Consider the following 15,624-nt stretch of genomic DNA (forward strand, 5'->3'; position numbering starts at 1 on the left):
TCACAAACAAATGGGAAGGATTGCACAACCTCCAGAGCAGAGGAAGAAAGCGTTACTGTTTAGTTCACAGTTTGTTTAACATGCATATATTCTTTAAAAACAAGTCAATAGTCAATTAAATATTTTCCAAAGTCATCATCATCACTGAGACTCTTATTAAAAACAGTTAATTGTGCATATGCAGCAGAATAACTAACCTAAAATAGAAAACAGAGAAAAGTTCATGATGAGAAAACCTTCAAAGAGACAGAATCAGCCCCTCCCCTTCTTGGCAGGCTGGAGGTTTGGAGACTCATTAATCGATCACAGTGTCTAAAACTGACTTCATTATGGGTTTAACAGGGACCATAAAGACACCATTACTCAGTCAAGTCCTTTCACTGCCTCTTTATCAGATCTGTGTAAGATAGGATGACATTGTGGATTTGTTGGCCAACTAAGAAAAGCCTAGGGAACAATTACCCATAATCCTTAACCCTATCTTTGTGTTTTATGAACCAATAAAGGACTCTATTATTTCAAAGTCAGTGGATTAAGCAAGATTTGCCCAAAGTAATAGGATAAACTGGAGTGTAATAAAGGTGTGCAGGTGTGCAGTATATTTACACATGTGCATTTGTTTATGTGCGTGCGCCTCTGCTGTTGCATGTAATGACTCATGGGAGATGTTAAATGCACTTTTTAGACCTCACACGCAGTCGTAACGGAAGGTCAGTAGCGATCATTGTTGGTCCTAGAGTGTAAGAAAATACCTCGCTCTCCTTTTGCTTTTGCAGCTTTGTTCCCATCACATAAAGTAATTTTAGATACCCATGTCATGAAATGAATTTAGCTGTTGACAGAACTGGGATATGGGGCAGCACTTTCTTTTAGCCTGACCTAATTACCTGGAAAAAGATTTACTTATTTGACTGCCTTTAGACTGAGGTGTGTGTGTGTGTGTGTGTGTGTGTGTGTGTGTGTGTGTGTGTGTGTGTGTGTGTGTGTGTGTGTGTGTGTGTGTGTGTGCACTCTGGACATATAACAACAGGTCTTTATTAACCCATAAAGACCCAAACATCCACCTGCGGCTAAAATCGTTCACTGATATAAAATGTTTAATATCTGTTGATCCATTCATCCTATCAATACATGTAAACAATTGGTGTATAATGCAGTTTGTCATTTTTTCATGGTCACCAGATATGACCCATTTGGACTTTCAGAGGCTCCGTAGTTACTGTGGAAACACCGTCATCTTCTACAACATTGATTCACCAGTAAAACCCATGGAGTTTTAATAAACGAGTGTAAATGGAGACACTTGTTTTATGTTCAGTTCATGATAGATTTTACTGAAAAAGTCACTTTTTACTCAATTTTCTCTGTTTTTGATATAATAACCCTCAACTTTAATCTGAGCTTTTATGAACATTTGCATGATCAGTGAATTAAATTTTGGAAAATCCTAGATTTCTACTGATAAAATACAAAATACAGAGGATAATATTGTAAATAAATGGTGATAAGTCACTTAAGAAAACCCAAACATCCATCACCGACCAAAACCATCTAAGGATCTAAAATGTTTAATACCTGTTGATCCACTAATCCTATCAATACATGTAAACAATTGGAGTAAAATGCAGTTTTTCATCTTTTCACGGTCATCAGATATGACCCATTTGGATATTCAGAGGCTCCATAGTTACCATGGAAACACTGTCATCCTCTACAACATTGATTCACCAGTAAAACCCATGGAGTTGGATCAGTGACAGTGGATGGACATACTTATTTGATATATTTTGCAGCAAAATGGATCTGTTTCTTGAGTTTTCTCTGTTTTTGATATAATAACCCTCAACTTCAGTATGAGCTTTTATAAACATTTACATGATCAGTGAATTAAATATAGGAAAATGCCTGATTTTTACTTGCAAAATACAGATGATAATATTGGAATAAATGGTGATAAACCACTTAAGAAAGGTTAAAAATAGAGAAAAATTCATTTGGCAACAGTCACAAAAGTAACACTGGGTTTTTATAGTGTTTTTTTTTTAGTGTGTTTTATAGGGTTATAGTGTGCTTACTTTTTAAGGCAAGTTGAATGGATGTTGGAAATCTTTTCTAGGTAACAGGAGCTGAGTTTAAAGACTTCCACAGTGTTTCATGACATGAGTAGTCTGTTTTCTAAGTCCCCCGTCACTACATTGTGTCTGCCCTTTTTCCTACTGCTTCTTCCGCAATAGGAAATGAGACATTGGGACATTAAAGCTCACGTTTCAGACTTTTAACAGTATGTGTAACCCTAAACCTCCTACGCAGATAAGAAAAACCTGAAAAGATAAAAGATAAAAATGGGGTTTTTTTTTTGGCTTCTTTACACTGACCTTTCAATCCTGCCCCCCTAGAGCTTTGGTTCTAGGATTTAGCGTGACCCATTCATGTGCCAAAAAAATGATATAATTGCGAGTCTCAGCAGACTTGAGTTCAAAACGAGCTTTTACAATGAGCTCAGACTGTCGAACAAAAAGAGCCCCGACTCTCATCCAACCCCCATTAAAAAAGCGGCAAGCAGCGAGCAAAACAACCGAGCCTCTGTCAATGTAGCCTGACTGTTATGTCATCTTGGAGTTCAGTAAATATTATGTCTCTGAGCATTTGACAATTCCCAGATCTTTTACTTTCACGACGCCTTTGTTTTTCAGGAAATGCTTGTTTGGAGTTGTAGGCCTTTTTTTTCTGTTTCTCTGCTGTTTATGGCTCCTGTTTGTGCAATCCAGTCCTGTCATTTCAACATACACTGCTAAAGATACTCAGTATTCCCATAGTTACGATGAATATTCTCTCCTGCCAGTGTAGTTTCACTTCCAGTACATGTAACATTTTTTATACAGGCCTACAGAGTTAAAACTTTAAGCTCCTCTCTACTTTCTTTGTCCATCAGGTGTAGTTTTTCCTTAAACCAAAACAGCAACAGACAAAAACAGCTTCAGTTTCAACATCTGCACTTTAGACTCAAATATAATAATACCTTTTAGAAATATACCTTTAAATATTGAACTCTTTAACAGCCCATACTGAAGCACAACTGGAAATGTGAAGGCTTTTGGACACATGGATTATGACTTTACTGAAAATATTCACTGTGTCAGGGGTATTTTTAACCGGTCTGCGCAGACATATGTGAGACGACAAAACCAATTGAATTATATTGAAATCAGATATGTCGAGCAAATAAATAAATGGAGTGGATGAGGATTAGGACTGTACATAATTTGAGGATGGAGGAAATGTGACATTACCCAAATTGGTTTCTTTACTTCTCTTTTAAAGCCAGTAGTTTACAATTTGGCCATCATCTTTTTGTCCAAATATAATCACTTATGACTCCAAAAGGCTGATATCATGGTGGCCAAAATGGAAACGTAACATTACCCATTGGTTTCTGAACTGCTGTTTTAAATGGTTGACTTACTGTGCTAATCAGTCGTGGAAAAAATGATTAGACCACCCTTGTTTTCTTCAATTTCTTGTTCATTTTCATGCCTGGTGCATTTGTTTGGACAAATATAATGATAACAATAAAAATAGCACACAATAGTTTAATTTAAGAGCTGATATCTAGCCAGTTCCCATGGTTTTCTTGATAATAACCAAAATCACTTCAGTTCTTACATCAATATCTATGGCATTGTACTGACAAAAACAGTGCTTTTAGGCATTCCATGTTTTCTTTTCTGTCTGTTTTAGTCTCATGATACACACAGGAGTTAGTACTTGATTGTATAATCATTGTTTTTGATGACTTTTGATGGTCTAATAATTTTTTCCCTGACTGCAAATTACTTACTAAACATCCTAATACGCACACAGTCACCTAGCATTAGCAATTAGCATTAGCATACAGCACACACATTAGGACTCTGGATCTTCATCAACACTGTAGTCAGGGGCAAAGAAGAGACTAAGAAGTGGACCTAAATCCTAGCTGTGAGGTGGAAATACTAACCACTATGCCACCAGGCTGCCCAGCGAAGACAGCAGTTTCCAATTTGCCCGTAAGTATATTTGCTTATCAAAGCCATAGGTGATCATATTAAGAAAATAGGGTGGAACAACAGGAGCCTGAAGGGTCAGAGGTCAGCTCATACTAAATGCTAGTTTACTGACTCGCTAAAACAGTAAATTTTATGTAGTATTGTGAAACAAAGTTATTTTACAGTCATGTTAGTGGAACTTTTTAACCTCAACTACAGTGGAGTTGTATGTCAGGAAAACTGTTTCATTAGCCTACATAAACTGAAATTTAGAAAATCAGGCAAACATGCTGTCAATCAAAGGAAAATTTAGAAGACAGACACCAAATTATTAATTTGTGTCAAAATAAAATGGATGAGATTGGGGGGGGAAAAATATTTATTTTATTTCATATTATTTTACTTTTTTTTTTTTTTTTTTTTTTTTTTTTTTAATTTGGGTTAAATGTCAATTGTAATGCTGCGTTCCAGGCAGGTTTTTGAGATTGTAAGTCATTTCAAGCTGCGACTCACGACTTTGTAGCGTTCTAGACAAGTCACATCAAACTGCCTGAAGGTAAGGAATTGTGGTAGCTAGCTAACAAACCAGCATGGCGGACCGTACAGGATTTATGCTCATTTACAATCATTTCTTTTGCCAGAGGTGCTTGCTCTTTGTGTGCTGTCTCTAAGTTAAGTTCATAATGTAATTAAGTTAAAAGTTAAAAAAGGGTCAAAAAGTGAATGTCAGTTTTAAAACATTAAAGTAGTAGCTGCTCTGAAATAATTGATGTTCTGCTGCCACCTACTGGCCACAGTAATTATCCACTTAATCACGCAGTTCAGTCAAGCGCAGATGCGCAGTATGAGACAGAGACTTCACTATACCGGTTGTTGCTGAATGCTGTGTGATATGCTTCGGCCTTGGAGACTATGTGTCTGTGAGTAATATGCAGTGATAATCATTAAGGTTTCATATTTTACGTTGAGAGAAACGTCATGTTGTAGACCGCAGTGTGGTTTATTGGTATATGTTTCTGTTTAATGGTCCTGCTAGCTAACAATCGCTAACCGTTTTAGCTTGTAGCCGTTTTGAATAAGCTAGCACATGTGGCATACAGTGTTAGTTACGACCGCTAATTTGTGCGTTTGACATAATTTCTACATCTGTATATACACTGATATATGTTTGTATTTCTGTGTTACAGTTTTACAATACAAAATAATCACAAAAGCCTTCAGTAAAAGACAAGAAAAGACAAACCTTGTGTGCTTAGTGGAGGACTTTTAACTGTTAACTAGCTGTCGAGCTTTGCACAAGTGAACGCACTGCAGGGGCAGCATACTTAGCTTATTTGAGGGTAACAGGAGGAAAAACGGCACATTAGGCAAGAGAAGCTGTCATGTCCTTTATGTTATGTTATTTGTATATGTATCACAGTAGAGATTGAAATCCAGTAGGATTTGTAATCCTACTAGGACAGATAGGAATTTTAGTTTGTCCTAGGACAAACTGAAATCCTATCTGTCCTAGGGTTAGGGTTAGGGGTTAGGGTTAGGGGGTTAGGGTTAGGGGGAGTTGGGGGGGGTTAGGGTTAGGGTTAATCTTCAGATCCTAATTTCTTGTAGGATTTCAGTTTGTCCTAGGACAAACTAAAATTCCTATCTGTCCTAGTAGGATTACGAATCCTACTGGATTTCAATCTCTACTGTGACATATGTATTAATTTATTCTTGCACTCAATGGACTGAAAACTAGAGTAGCCGCTGATTATGCAGAACATTTGCAGATAAATAACGTTAGAGCAATACCTTGTTTTAATAAACAATTTGCATAAACACTGCATCCATGGGGACTGCCATTGTTGTTTCATGGGCTATGTGACGTCAGAGCGCAGATCTAGGAGTACATGGATCTTGTATGAGTTCACAGGTGGGAAGTCACGTGTTTGACTGCCATTCCAGTGCATTTTCACTGGTAGATGGTTGGAAAAACACGGGTTACGGGTTGCCTGGAATGCAGCATAGGTCTATGGGAGCCAGGGCTTTTTGCAGCCAACCCTAGTGGCAGTCAGTGGTATTACAACTTTAAGATACTTCCACATTGGCGTCATGTTGAAGCGGAGGTCCTTGTCCTCGAAGTGCACATCCACAGGTGTGATATTTGCACGTCAGTAATAAGTAAACATATCCTTTGCCTCAATGTTGTGTTCTTTTGATTATTTTAAGGAAAAAAAGTTATGATATTTTGAGTAAAGTCAGCTTTGATGTGACAAGATCCAATATGTATAAAGCCCTCATTTCCCATCTGTAGGAAGTCACTAACTTAAGTAGAAGTAGTGGAATCAGACTGACTGGAAGTGTCCAAATACATGTGAATACCACACAGACCTGAACCACTGCTGAAACACTTCAATAAATATCATTTACCTGAATGTGTTCCTCACACAAATGATCAAATAAAACATGACATAGCTTGTAAAATTCTTAGTCTTTAAGTATTTAATTCTCACCCTTTCACTTCTTTTTTCCCTTTTTTTCTTCAGCTTTCAACCAAATCTTTTAGCGATGATTTAAGCTCTCTAGAATGAAGTCTAACTTTTTCCTGCCCAAATAGCGAGTGACCCACTTCCATCAAAAAGAAACAAAAAAAAAAAAAACAGCATGTGGAAAACAGTAAGAAGACCTCCATTCTTTCACAACCACAGTTTTGTTCCTCAGGGATTTTAAATTTCCTGTAATTAAGCATAATTTTGTGATATATTCAAATATATGGAAATGAGGTCTTCCATTATCATTAATGTGAAAAGGACTTTACTGGCGCTGAGGAGCTAGTTTGAAGAGTGGCTAAATTATAATGTAATCACCATGTGTGGAAATTCAGCTGGGCCTGGACTCAATCAGGCGAGCATGGCCTTTTAGCCTTTTTTTATATAAAGGATCTGTCGTTTGCTCAGTGCACAGACCTTGACTTTCGCTTCAGTGCATGAAAACTATTACAGAGGATCTGACAGACACTGGAAAATAGCTGACATATAATGTTTTAGTGGCGTGTCATTATAGATGGATGTCATGGTGTTAACTTGGCTGCATCAAATGAGCTCAATTTCAACATTTCTGAACAAATTTAAAAGATTGTGTTTGTATGTGTCTGTCCTTGTGTACTTGTGTACATGCACATGGGACTGAGGTAGGTGGCGACCACCATTTCATCTGTCTTCTGATGTCACTTCTTGGCCACGCTTACAGAGTAAAACAGATGCAACAAATCCCAAACCAATTCAAAATCCAAAGCCTCAACTTGAATGGAGAAAGGCTAAAAACACTTTTCTTAATTAGAAGAGAAAACTACAACATTCATCCTGCATGTGTTCAGCTGGTACAAAGTAACAGAGGTCACCATGAACCATATTAATTGAAATCAATGCAAATAATCTAGTTTTTTTAAACATATTTATTTATCATTTTTTGGCGTAGATTTAAGTTACATTGAACATTTCAATATTCAATTTCAGAGGCATTAAGCATGTCCCCTTCTTCCCACCCCCTCACCCTCCCACTCCTGGTACTACATAACATACTCTAATAGTAATAAAAAAATAGCAAAGCGCTCATAGAACAAAAAAAAAAACTGATTTATTGCTCTGTGATCATATATTCTTACCTGTGATGGACAAATCCTGCAGTTAAGTCAAAATCCATATACCACACTGTGAAAATATTGAATACAAGTAGTTATTGTCCAGTAATACTGTCACTGTCTGTGTTTTACCATTCTATGTGGTATTTACGGATGGTAATACTACTGCATTACAGAAGCTGTAAGTACTTTAAAATATTTAAAAATTACCTAATAGCGTCATTAGAGTATAGAGAATAAAGGATTCCAACATTATGTCAAATATGTCAGTGTGTTGTTTTGCAGAGAAATGACAGCTGTCTCAATGTGAATATATGTGACCACTAGAGGGACTAGTGAGTCAGTTTGGCAGTTTCCAGTGGTGAACTAATGCCAAGGTCCTAGCTGAAATTGATCAAAAAACAAAACAAAGCAAAACAAAACAAAATGATCATAAAAAATGACAAAGTGACAAACTCCACTGGACACAGCTCTAAATGAAAAGAATGGAGTTTGATGCTAAAATGGCAGTGTTTCTTCTACACAAATGAGTTTGATTCTGAGGCCTATGAGGGTATTAAGTTATTATATGATGTTATTATTTTTGCTGAGTTGCTGTGTGTTGATCCACGGTTCAAACTAAACTATGACAGTTCTGACCTTGTTTGGACGATTTCAGACAGATCTATAGTGCAGCCACTGACAACACAAACCGTACAGAAAATGGCAGTGATTTTACCGTGACTATTTTCTACCTAAATACAGAGCTAAGATAACAGAGCCATAATGTTAACTATGAGTTGATCCAGCATGCAATGATTATAAGACAGTGTTATTTTAACCGACTGTCTGAGATTGAGAACACACCATCCTTCAGTTTATCACAAACATTAAATATCAACATAATTGCAGATATATGATTTTCATCAGAGAGAAAGTATGTGACAACAGTACCTAAAGCTGTCATGCAAATAAAATTGGAAATAAATAAATAATACTTCTGAGATTAAGTGGACTAAAGGGATTCGATTAGATTCGATTTTGATTGGATTGGATTAGATTAGACTAGATCGGATTAGATTACATTACATTACATTACATTAGAACTGGATTAGATTACATTACATTAGAACTGGGTTGGATTAGATTAGATTAGATTAGATTAGACTTTTTTTGATCCCACTTTGGGGAAATTCACGGGTAAAGGCAGCAACAGATTAAAGTGCAAGAAAAAAATTTGCATGCATAAAGATAGTGCAACAAACAATAAAAAAAACCCAATAAGTGTTAAAACTCAATAGACTATATACATATTTAAATATTTATAAAGTTGTATTCAGTAGAAATACTAAAGTCAAGTACAAGTATCTAAAACATGTGCTTATGTAGTATTTGTATTATTTGTAAAATTACTACAGCAGTTACATCCACCACTCCATGACCTTGCTGTGAACTTTATTTTAATCTTGCTAACATGACATTTATGCCACTTAGGTGAAACATATGTCTGTTGATAGAAGCAGCTGTGAAGCAGAAATGCTTGAAAAGCTTTTACAAAGGATGGTTTTAATTCTGTGAAGTCACAATCTTTATATAAGGATTTTATTTTCTTGTGATGAAGAGACTTTTTAAAATACCCCAATTAGGAGTTGTAACATCACACTCTACACGCTAAGTCTCTCCAACAAGCTCTGCCTTTGGGGAAGAAACGGTGTAGGATTTAGTTTTGGACAGCGTCTTGTTTTCCCGCTTTATTGTCCCATTGTACTGGTTATGGTTTATCTATTTTTCTTCTTCTCCCTGACAGAACTCATCATTTCTGACCGGGACACACACGCACACACTGCACTCGAGCAATTACTTTATCCCCGCTAACATCTGTTGCAGATGTGGAAGCCTTCATGTACACGTGTTTATGAAGCATGTTTGTCGTCTTGTTTCTTCTTTCTTTTCTCTTCTTCCTCTGCTTCTCTGTTTTGCCTCTCATGCATATGAAAACTTTGGAGGATTTATAAATCTATTCTCTATTTCCTGGTTCCAGTATCCATCTGTCCCAGAGCAGGAGGGGTTCCCTGTTGCACATTGAATTAAATATCACTATTCTCTGTACAGGTTGCATTAATAGCCAATGAAAATATTTAGAAATCAAAAGAGGCTCATCACTCACTGAAAACACATGCTAGGAGAAGCTTTCATCCATACACAGTGTACCTGGAAAATATGTTTGAAATCCTGACAACAGTCCTCCACAGTGGTGACAAATTGGTCTGCTATCGCTATAAAAACAATCATTATCTTCCTACCGTTGCCCACAGGAAATATTTTATGCCCTCTCAGAAGTCTCTCTCAATTTAATGTTTTTAAGTCCGACTGTTTTTGTGCATTGGAGCCAAATTTAACAAAACTACTTCCTGTGCACCACAGATAAGGGGTTGCAGTTCAGTCCTTTAATAATAAGCAGAGGTTAAGATGCGAGGAAAAAAAGCGCAATGTGTAAAAATATTATTTTCTTGGAAATTTCCTCTCCTGCACAAACATGAGTCAGATTTGGATCACATCCATGGCTTTAACCCATAAAGACCCAGTGTTACTTTTGTGGTAGTTCCAAAATAAACTTTTCTCTGTATGTAACCTTTTTTAAGTGATTTATCACCATTTATTATAATATTATCCTCTGTATTATGTGTTTCTTCATATTGTTTTTGAAAAATATCATTCTGGGTCAATGATCCTGAAACAGAATTGTTGTATTTATCAACCTATGTGTCCTCCCTTTCCACCTTGGTGTACATTTCTCTTCCAATATGATCGCCCTGTTACTTCTTCAACCCAACTGTTCTCACCACTTGGATTAAATTTTGTTATCAGTTTGATATAAAGACCCAGTGCGATGTTGGTGACAGTTCCCAAATTATTATTTCTCTGTATTTAACCTTTCTTCACTCATTTATCATCATTTACTGTAATATTATCTTCTTTACTTTGTGTTTTTTCAGTGAAAATCAGGTATTTTCCCATATTTAATTTACTGATCATGTAGATGTTCATAAAAACTCAGATTAAAGTTCATTATCATAATATCAGAAACAGAGAAAAATGAAGAAAAAGTTACTTTTTCAACAAAATTAATCATTAACAGAACATAAAGCCAGTGTGTCCATCCACTATCATTGATCCAACTCCATGGGTTTTACTGGTGAATTAATGCTGTAGAAGATGAGGGTGTTTCCATGTTAACTACAGAGCCTCTGAACGTCCAAATGGGTCATATCTGATGACCATGAAAAAATTACAAACTGTATTTTTCATCAACTACTCATATGGATTGATAGGTTTAATGGATCAGAAGTTATTAAACATTCTATAGTGGTAAATGATTTTGGTCGCCAGTGGTTGTTTGGGTCTTTATGGGTTAAAACCACCAGGGCAGATGTGTTATTATCCTGTAGGTCTGAGTGGAAGATGGATGACATAAAGCTAAAGTCTGTTGATTCACATGAAGCTTCTACTTGATTCTAAAAAGAGACTTTACTCAGCATGTGTTGAACATTGTCTGGAGGCTGAATGCCACCAGTACTTGTTACTGAATAGAAAAAAGCTCGTAATCAGTTTTATGAAAGTGTTGGCTCTGCTCTGGCACTTTGCACAAAGACTTACCATTCTCAGCTGAGAGGCAATCTTAAAATTGCACAAATAGAGTAATGACTAAAGGACAGCAAATACAGAATACAGAATAGACCTTTTTATTTCTATTATTAGTGAAGAAATATTTTCCAACTGGTTTATTGTGATTCTGGCAGTAGTACTTTTTCCTTTCTATCATACTTATTATACAAATTGTAGGCTATAGTTGCAGAAAAGGTTTATGAACCCTGTAAATTTGGTTCTTTTTCCTGCATAAAACGTCTCAACTTTCTGGACATTCACGCAAATTTCATAACTAACTAAAGAAAACCAAATTAAACAAAGGAGACAAAAGCATTAAATATAGTATTTATACAATGTGTAAAAATTAGGACTTTGAAACATTTGTGTGTGGTAAAAAGGTCATCAGAATTCCATATTTTAATAAGACAAGCATTTAATTAATTTGCGGCCATGACAGATTTTTTTTTTTTTTTTTTCAAAGCGGGAGGTTGGACTAATATTTCAAGCAACAACTAAAAAAAAGTTATAAATGAACAAAAAATGAAACTTGGATATTCTCTTAAAACAACATGGCAAATTTACAGGAAAAAGAAACAGATATCTAAAAATACCATTTAGATGTCTAAATGTCTGAAAAATAGAAAAATAAAAGCCTCCCAGATGAAATTGTCTTCAAGGGAAGGCTTATACAGTAGATAGTTAATTATTATTATGTTCTGTATATAGATCTTCAGTTTGGCTGTTTTGCTGTTGGCTTTTGGCATCATAATTATTTGCTTAGGTTTAGGAAAGGATTGTGGTTTGTTCCGCAGCCTCTGGTGTTTATCTGTGAACTGTTTCATTAATATGTGGCCTCTAGATAAGTGATAAGTGCTAGCCCACCAAAACAAACTGTGTGCTCTGTTTAATAACGGAAAGTTTGGTTTGTTACTTTGCCAACACACTCAACCAGAAGACATTAAATCTGAGAGAATATTCACCTTCTTTTCATAAATTTATGAGTTTTTTCTTGTAATTTACCACTTTATTCTTAGAGGATATTCAAGGTTTTTCTCTCATAAACACAAGACTTTAATCTTGAAAGGCTGAAATTTTTAATTTCAGAGTATTTGAATAAGCGCCCTGTGAAGGGTCAGTATTAGGGCTGTCAAAATGAATGCGTTAATGCAGATTAATCCATCATCATGATTAATCTGGTTAAAAATTTTAACATAATTAAGTCATCTGCAGCACAGAATGACTCCAAACATCTCTGCCAACACATTTCAGGCAGTTTGTCCAAGTAGTGTTAGCGTCACGCATGAACAAATGGGCAGTTGATCCAGCAGTGACGGACAGTAGAACCAACCCATAAAGATGGAAGAAGCTTAACAACACGTTGGCCCTCTGGATGGGGAATTTGAGTTAAAAAAAAAAAAAAAAAAAAAAAAAGAGATGAAACAGTCAACCGACATAAGGTATTATGTACACTCTGCAGGAAGGACTTTTCTTTTCTGTAAAGCACTTCCAACTTAAATTTCCACATTAATTCAAAGCATAGTCAGGGATTCTGCTAGCACTAATGCGTCACCCAGCTTGCGACAAACACTTTACGTGCATATATTCCCTTCTTTCTTGTGTCTGTCTCATGCAAAATGAAACACAATTAATATAGATTAAAAATTAATGATATTTAATCGTGATTTATCAAAATTAATCCACAGCAACCCTGTGATTAATCTGATTAAACATTTTAATCATTTGACAGCACTAGTTAATATTCATCAGTTTTATAACGGTCCAGAATATACCAGTGATAATTGGTTCTGCAAATTTCTACTACAGGCCTCTCCAAATCTAACAGCAGATCTGTGTCTTATTTCAAGTTCAATAAAACTGAGTGTGTGTGCAACAAATCCAATTTAGGTATTTATTTTGTGTTTCTTCACTCCACTGATAGTTTTGTTCGTCTTGCTTGAGTGCCAAACACCTGAGTTGGCATTTCCTTTTTTCCTCTCACCTGCTTCATTCTAATAAATGTTGTTTTTATTAGATTTTAACTTTATCAGTTGTCGTTCCAACTGGTTCCACACCTCATCTGTTTCTCAAATCTTCCATTCGGTTGATTAAGTAGCTTGGATCACGTGTGGAATTTTTTTTTTTAGCTAGAAAAGAATGTGGCAGTGGGACAGTATCATATGATTCATGTTTATGGATTGCTGTGGTTTCAATAACACCTTTATTCAATCTCTCTCACAGTTCCTGAGCCAATATTCTGTCTTTTATTCTTTGTCTGTATACATACAAAACTTATACACCGTAAATTGTAATGAAATCTTGTGAATAGAAAAAGGATGTAAAAACAGTATAAAGTTACACAATCACAAATAACAAAAGACATAGTTGTCAGAAGCCATTACGTTATGAAATACAAATTTCATGATCAAAAAATTAACAGACCTATACACACATTAAGTGCCCATTCTTACAGTTTGCTTTTCAGCTTGTGCTTTGGTCCAATGTGACTGCTTTGACTGTGTGTGCATTTTGATGAGATAAATAACTCTGGGTTTTGACCTGTCTTTGGGATAGCACTGGAGCACTGTTTGACAAGAGTTGAAATAGGCAAAAACACACATGCTTCTTTTTCCCTCATATACAGACTGCTTTATATAAAAAGTGCATTGTAATGATATACATTAAGTTGTTTTAAAGTACTATATTCTCTTTCTGTGAAGCTGTAGTAAATTTGTAGTGGTGTCTTTTTGGTTGCAGGCAAAAGTCTGTTTGATACGGGCAATGACGGGAAAAGCCTGCAGCACAATGCAGAATTGTTGCCCTTGGTAACAATGTCTCCTCTTCTTCCTGGGTTACCACTTCCCAGGGATGGGCACGCCGCATTCATACCAGCCCACAAATGGGTGGGGTGTACGTCGGCCAATAACTCCAAATGAAACTGGCTCCTGTCGGTATGCACGATAATATCCTGCCACAAGACAAAAAAACGGAGAAAAAATGCCCTTTATAGCCATTCACAAAAATGACAAGCACAATCAAATGCATTAAGGAGTGAGCATGCATGGATAATCATTTTGGTTTTTTGATGGTACTTGTTAACAGTTGCAATTTTCAATGGTTTGTTTTTTCGGAGGAATTTGCAGTGTATGTATGTTATTGGGAAATCAAACCCAGAAGGTAAAAAGTAAGCAAACACTGGAAGTAACAAAAAAAAAAACAATTGTGGTCATTTCTCATTTTCAAAAGGTTTCTGTTTACCATCTGAATCAAATTTGCTTTGACCACAAACCAGTTACCAGACTGTTTTCAACACCCCCTGCTTGGAGACAGATAACCCACAGGAGGCTAACGTGACTGAGGAAAAAATACAGCTAACAAGAAATAAATGTTCAATGTGATGCATCACTTATCTTAAGGAACTTCATATTTTCACTCTGTATCAAAAGGATCTGAAACTAATAGCATCCAGGGTCGAGGAATTTATGGCATAATTCGGGAAAATTGTCAGCAGTAACAAAAAGCACATTAGATTTGTTAAAAAGTATTCAAACCACTTGTCGGCCTGTTAAATAGCGCCATCAGGACATCAGTCTGCATCTGTCTTCTGCACAGATAAGATCAATGCAGCTGCACACCTCCAGAGCCAAAAAGTCTGATCACATGGAAAACATTAAGGGTCACAAATATGCAATGTGTGCACAAGCTGATCTTGTTTACCTTGTGCTGAGGGCAGATTATTCGAGAGGTACGCCGGGCCGGTCCTTCCGTCCCTGTACGAGTCTACGAACTGGCAGTGGTCCTCACCCTGACCAAATGTGTCTCCTATACTGTAGAAGGGTTCTGCAGAGGAAGCAGGGGTCACAATTATGGAAAGGTAGTATTAAGACTGCCGTTATAAGAGGCCGCCTAGATGTCTTCATGTTTTCTTTGCAATTAGAGTATCAGAAAATGCATTTTTTGCCAATTTTTTTGCACCTTTGTTTAACTTAACTTTCAGTATCTGGCCATCAGGGATGTAACGATTACTGGTATAGCGATAAACCGCGGTAAAATTCCCAACGGTTTGTATTACCATTTAAATTCTAATTATGGTAACCGTGTTTGATTACCGCACTTTCAACACAAACTTGATATGGAAAATGGTGAAACAATGGCTATAAGGTGCCATCTTTAATGCACATTTATATGTTTGATGTTTACATGTTAATATTTGAATGTTTCTGCAACGGAAAGTACATTATGCCTATTATTTTATTTGTTTGTTTTTTTTTCTTCTTTTTTTTCAAAAAAAAAAAAAAAAATTAAATTAGTTAAATTATTTCAGCTTGTGTATAAGTACTTTTTGAACATTTCAAG

At 36.1% G+C, this 15,624-nt stretch overlaps 1 protein-coding gene across 4 annotated transcripts in view; it reads right to left on the bottom strand.

The window, feature by feature from the left end:
- Positions 1 to 12,995: 12,995 nt before the first annotated feature.
- The window catches only part of fndc1 (fibronectin type III domain containing 1), a 78,604-nt gene continuing 75,975 nt past the window's right edge, over positions 12,996 to 15,624 (bottom strand). For all 4 annotated transcript variants that reach the window (XM_030129214.1, XM_030129213.1, XM_030129215.1 and 1 more), the window contains 2 exons: positions 14,986 to 15,108; positions 12,996 to 14,236 (listed from right to left, as the gene is read on the bottom strand). In XM_030129214.1, coding sequence (XP_029985074.1) covers positions 14,121 to 14,236; positions 14,986 to 15,108 — 239 coding nt within the window. In that variant the 3' untranslated portion in view covers positions 12,996 to 14,120. The remainder of the gene's footprint in view (positions 14,237 to 14,985; positions 15,109 to 15,624) is intronic.

The sequence above is a fragment of the Sphaeramia orbicularis genome, chromosome 24, assembly GCF_902148855.1.
Source record: "Sphaeramia orbicularis chromosome 24, fSphaOr1.1, whole genome shotgun sequence".
Lineage (NCBI taxonomy): Eukaryota > Metazoa > Chordata > Actinopteri > Kurtiformes > Apogonidae > Sphaeramia > Sphaeramia orbicularis.